The sequence below is a fragment of the Podarcis gaigeae genome (assembly GCF_964106915.1).
Source record: "Podarcis gaigeae genome assembly, chromosome: 1".
Taxonomy (NCBI): Eukaryota; Metazoa; Chordata; class Lepidosauria; order Squamata; family Lacertidae; genus Podarcis; species Podarcis gaigeae.
The window spans coordinates 123,934,220-123,940,219 of NC_139678.1; the positions used below are offsets into that span (position 1 = coordinate 123,934,220).

The 6,000-nt window shown below is 46.0% G+C and overlaps 1 protein-coding gene across 4 annotated transcripts in view; it reads right to left on the bottom strand.

The window, feature by feature from the left end:
- The window catches only part of GLS (glutaminase), a 73,929-nt gene extending 70,914 nt beyond the window's left edge, over window positions 1–3,015 (bottom strand). The window contains exon 1 of one of the 4 annotated variants that reach the window (XR_014557369.1): window positions 2,514–2,984. Coding sequence is in view for 1 of the 4 variants with exons in the window: in XM_083708758.1 (XP_083564884.1) it covers window positions 2,514–2,812 (299 nt within the window). In the remaining 3 variants the exon portion in view is untranslated. Of the gene's footprint in view, window positions 1–2,513 lie in introns of all 4 variants that reach the window. The other 3 variants (XR_014557370.1, XR_014557371.1, XM_083708758.1) reach the window with 3 other exon arrangements.
- Between the last annotated feature and the right edge of the window lie 2,985 nt (window positions 3,016–6,000).

Below are 6,000 nucleotides of genomic sequence, written 5' to 3' on the forward strand. Positions count from 1 at the left end.
TAGTTCTGGTCGAGATATTGCACACTACCTTAGCCAAAGTTTTAAAGGTGATCTCTAGCACTGCCTACTTGTGTTACCAAAACCAGCTTTTAAAATTAAATTATTTTACTTACAACCTTGAGATACTAGCCAATACAAAAATAATATTCTGTATGACCAATTGTCACTGGTCTAGGGGGGGAAAGCCAGAAAATTTGCATCAAACTTGATAATTCAATTTCTTCACGTAGCCAACATTATCTTTACTGGGGGGGGGGGGAATATTTATCACAGTGCCTTCCTAGAGAGAAAAATAAAAAAAACTTTTGTGCCACTTTAAGATTAACAATGCCATTCATTCTAAGATGTGTATCCACTTATCTCTTTTGCCAACACTGAAGGAATGACTAATTCAACTAGAATATTCTTCACAAGCTATATGCAACAACTCAGATGTTTCATTGTTAAAGATAAATGTTTCATCTTACGCTATCTGTAACATTCAGTTCTTGAGGCTGGGAACTTGCAAGGGTCAAGAAAACTGATCCAAGAAGGGTAAAGGATGACACAGCAGCCAGTGTAGCATTTCAGGGACAAATTTCTCTGAATTCATGCACTCTTGCATTCTGTACAGTGATAAAGCTTTGCATTGGGAAGGGAGCAGTATAATACCGCAAATAGCTGCCTGATCAAATCTGAATAATACATTGCCAATGCTACATGTAAGTAATCACTTTTATACACACATTCCTTCATCCAACACACCCAGCAGAACAGCAGTTCCCATTATTTTGTAAACATATGACAAAAGAAGCTGCCTTACACCAATAATAATAGTAATAATAATTTATTATTTGTACCCCACCCATCTAGCAGGGTTTCCCCAGCCACTCTGGGCGGCTTCCATAGAAACCAAAAATACACCAGGCCACTGCTCATCTAGCTCAGTACCATCAACACTGTGGTCCTCCAGGGTTTCTGGCCTTCACAACTCTATCTAGAAATGACAGAAATTGAAACCTGGGACTTTTTGTATGCAGAGCATGTGATCTGTCACCGAGCTACAACCCTTTCTCAAAGGAGAAGATGGTAGATCATGCTTCTATAGCTACAGACCTGAACACACTTCTTAGACAGTAAGCTACACCAAATGTAATGGTGCTTACTTCCAAGTAAACATGCACAGGGTTGTGCTGTCAGTCACTTTGTGGCTGTAGCTAACAGGCTTTAACACCACAACCAGCAAGCATCAACATACCACAAAAGAACAGCATTTCTCACGTGGATTCATAGAATCAGATTTGGAAGGGACCCAGAGGGGTCATCTAGCCCAACCCCCTGCAAAGCAAGAGTCTCAGCAGCAGCGTCTAATGTTTAAAATCAAAGGTGCCAGACTTCAAGTTTAAGAGGAAGCCACCTGCATGCCTGGCTTGGGGCCCCACTTCTTTGGAGTCCTTAGATGAGTGGAGCGCTCACCAAAATTTTATTCAGCAATGAGGAGGAGCAGTCAGCACATGCTTAGAGGCATCTTCCAACCACATGACTTGAAGTTTTCCGAAACCAAACCCTTGGGTCAGGGCAGTGCACGCCCCAAAACCCAGGGAGCGAGAGAGTGGCTCCCAATTCCCGTGGGGAAACTAAACGTCAAGAGGAATATGGACCCCTGGCAGGGGAAACTAAACTTATCCATGCACACATAGCAAAAGGACACAAGCTTCAGCTTGGGTTTTGCACTCCTAGAAAAACCTGTACGTACCAATTTTGGAAGGTTTGAAGAACTTGAAGTGGTTATATTTGAAAACACCATGAAGATAAAGTATAGAGTTATAATGGTATAACTCTATAAAGGTATTTCGTGCAGCACTATTTAGAAAATTAGGGAAACCATGGAGGGATTTTTTTTTTTTAGGGGGGTGGGGAGGGCTGGAGAGCCCAAAGTTAAATAATTGCAAATTGGAAAATGCTGTTGTAACTTCTTCCCCCACCCTCCTTCCCGGAAATACATAAACGAGAACTTATTCAAGGGGGGATGGAAATGAAGATCCTAAGTGTGTGGCTAGAGAAAGGCAGGACTGCCCCCACCCTGAAGTGCAAGGCGGCGGGCGCCCTGTCACGTGTCAAAGGCAGGGAGGAAGCCGAGCAGCAGCATCCTCCCCGCGTGGCCGAAATATATAAATAAAAACTTGATTTTTTGGAAGATCCTAAGTGCGTGGGGAGGGGAACACGGGACTGCCCCCATGCTGACGTGCAAGGCGGCGGGCGCCCTGTCACGTGTCAAAGGCAAGGAGGAAGCCGAGCAGCAGCATCCTCCCCGCGTGGCCGAAATATATAAATAAAAACTTGATTTTTTGGAAGATCCTAAGTGCGTGGGGAGGGGAACACGGGACTGCCCCCATGCTGACGTGCAAGGCGGCGAGCGCCCTGTCACGTGTCAAAGGCAGGGAGGAAACCGAGGCACCTCCCTTGCAGCCGGTTGGCATCCTCCTCCTCCTCCCCGCGTGGCCTGGCATCCCCTCTCCGCCACCCGCACTCACTTGTCGCCCATGCCGCCGGCTTCGGCGCTGTGGCTGTTGTTGGCGCCGGGCTTCTCCGCCGAGGGCGCCGCCTGCTGCTGCTGCTGTTGCTGAGGCGGCGGAGGGCCCTTTCCCGGCTCGTCCAGAATCCCCTCCGAGCGGGTGCATAAGGAGCGGGCGCAACCGGCGGCGGCGGCGGCGGGATGGAGCCGCCTCAGCAACGGGCGGCGGCAGCAGCCAGGCCCGCCAACGGCCGCCGCTCCGCTCTGGCTGAGCCTCAGCAGGTCCCTCAGCAGCGCGGGGCTCCGAAGCCGCATCATGCTCGCGCTCTCTCTCTCTCTCTCCCTTCAGCTGCCGAGCGGGAAGGAAAGTGCCTCAGCCAGCCGCCGACCCGACGTCCCCGCTTCTCTCACACGCCCCGGCGGGGCCCGCCTCAGGGCGCGAGCCAACGATTGGGCGGCGGCCGCCGTCACCGCCCGACGCTGTCGGAGGCTATTGGCTCAGCCCGCGCGTCAATCCTCCGAAAGCGGCCCAAGGCCCGGCGCCTCCTCCCCACTTTAAGGGGAGGCTGGAAGATGTGGCGCACTTGGAGCTGGGCCTGCAGAGCGAAGAGGGGAAAGGAGGGAGCGGCGGGCTGTGAAGGGAGATAGCCGAAGTCGAGCCAACTCCGAGGCTTCTTCCAGCCCTCAGAGATTTCGGGGTGTTTCCCCTGCTCCCCCCCCCCCCCAGCCACAAGTGTACAAGCACAATTAACACTTCTCACGTTGTTGTTGTTTTGTTTCAATAAACGCCCTTGGGCCTGAGGGGAAGGGAAATATTCGATGGGATTCCTGGCTCTCCCCACCACCACCAACAAATGTTGGGAGAAAAATAGCTTTTCAAGAGGGAATGGGGTAACAGGGAGTCAAACCAAGAAAACAGGAGAAGAGAACCTGACAGCTAGGTCACTAGTCCCTGGTGAGGCGGGCTGCAATCTCCCCGCCCCCCCAAACCGTTAGGTTTTTTCCCCCCATAGTTGAGCGATTCCTAAAGTCTGGGACGATCACTCCTCCCTCTACAAATTGACTATATTCCTGGGGCAGAGCCGTTGCTTAGTTTGTTACGAATGCACAATAACTGAGGTGGAGATTTTAAAAAGCAGGGACAGCCGAAGTGGCTCCCTTCAAATATTGCAGGGGGTTGGACTGGATGACCCTTGGGGTACCCCTTCCGACTCTACAATTCTATTAAAGGTTGTGGGTTGTCACAATCTGGACGCCACCACGCTGACTAGCCAGCCCCTTCGCAAAAAGGATTTGTGGTGGTGGCACCTTCCCAGAGCTTGCACCCCAGCAATACGTTAATCCTGAATGATATGCTGGTTTTGAAGCAATGCAAAATAATAATAATAATAATAATAAACCATTTTTTTCGGTCGGTGCATGCTTGGATTGGATTGGATTTCATTTGCACCCCAGAAACAGGGTAGATAGACATCGCCCCAAGACTGACGTATAATGTGTGTGAGAGAGAAAATCAGAGAAAAGAGAAGGATCAATAGCTTGCCCAGAGGCCTAAGTGGGGAGCTAAGTGGGGGGAGATCGGCCAGCAGGACTAGTGGGCAGGAAAACTTGTGTGGGCAGGAGGCAGACGCTCGAAAGGGCACGTAGGATTCGCCTGTGATTAGATTCCTGGGCATTTTAGCCCAGATGTCTTAATGCAAGTTCAACGTCATCATGCTCAGTTTTCCCTCTTCATCCCTCAAGCTCAGACATTTTTGGCATTCTCCTGTTTTAAAAAAACTGGTTACAGTTTCTGTTTCTGTAAGTTTGCACAAACCCCAGGCGCTTTGGTCGAGTAACTGACACGAGCAGAAAGGAAAAAAGGCAGCAGATCTCTGAACCCCGAGGACGTCGTTTTCTTTTTAATATCTTATTTGAAAACGGAAGTTTTGAGTTAAGAAGGAGAGAGAGTTTGGATCGACGCCGATAGAGAGGGATACAAAAAGCCGGCGGGGGGAGTGCATTTTAAAAATGCATATGCATTTAAATACATACATTTAAATGTGCATTTAAATACATATGCATTTAAAATGCATTTCAATGCACATGCATTTAAAATGCATTTTGATGCCTATGCATTTAAAAATTTAAAAATGCATAGGCAGCAACATTTTAGAACCTTTCCAAATTTTCCGTGGGATTTCGCTAAAATAGACATGTTCTGTCATGAAATGGAGAAGTCCCTTTATCATTTTCGTTAGCGAAAGGGAAACAGTCAGCCGCATGGCAATAAAATGACCGTTATCACCTTTTAGCAAGGCTTAGTATCAGAAACAGTTAAAGTGTTCCTGAAGGTGTTGATCTGAGCACGTATTACATATGTAGCACTTTCTATTCCTGACTCATTTAAAATGTGTTAGGAATGGAGGGAACAGCTGTAAGTAATGTCACGCTGTAGTTACCATGGATACAAGTTACTTTTCATGACATACCAAATGTGCTGCCACCTTCTGGGGGAAAGGAGGAACCCACATTTACATTCATATAGACACACAGCAGTAATTTATAACATAATCCTTAAGCAATTAGCAATTAATACATTTTGATCGAAATCTCTTCAACACCCAAACTACTGAAAATATGAGGGGTTAAAAAAAGGGCTGTGGCAATTTATAGATGATCCAGTCATTTATAGATCTCTGAGGTCCATATTCTTTAAATACTGTATACAAAATCCTGCTCCTGATACCATGTGTCATCTCTCTCTAATTAGTATATCTCATATTTCATAGTTCTCTGGTTAGTATGGAAGTAGTTTAACAATTTGGGGTTATAACTGATAGCCTGGTTTTGTAGTGGAAATGTAAAAATATGGCATTTTAACATTCTTCTAGTAATTTAGATGTCTTAGGCTATACATATTCCAGTTTTCAAGTATCTAATTTATCTGGAAATCTCCACAACTTTATAAGGCTCACATATCTTTATATCTATACCACGATTCTGTGCCCTATAGCTTATGAATGGTAAATCCATCCTACTCTATGACTCATCGCAAATTATCATTTGTTGATAGTTACATTTTCATCTCTATAGTGCAAAGGAAACGTTGCTAATTCTTTTGTAGAAAACCTTCTCTGGAAAGAAGGCAGCAGAGGTTTTTTCAAGTTCAGGCAAATCCATCAACAAATGTTTGAGGGGAATTATAAATCAGCACATCAGATCTGCAGGACCAATATTATATAAGGAGCAGAAACTAAGGATTATCTTGAAAGTGACATGGATTTTTTTACAATGCTATTTTAAGCAGTTTGGCTGGTTGCATCACATTTAATGTAGAAAAATAGCTTTCTGAACAGAAAAGCTAAAGATTCGGACACATAAATCCTGATTTCTAGAAGCAAATCATATTCCTCTCGGGAAACTTGACTCTAACTGGATTCAGCACATACCGTATAAATGTGAATAAAGGCAGAATACCCACTGGGCACATAATACCAACACAAAAGGTTGTTTTCAGCTCTCCA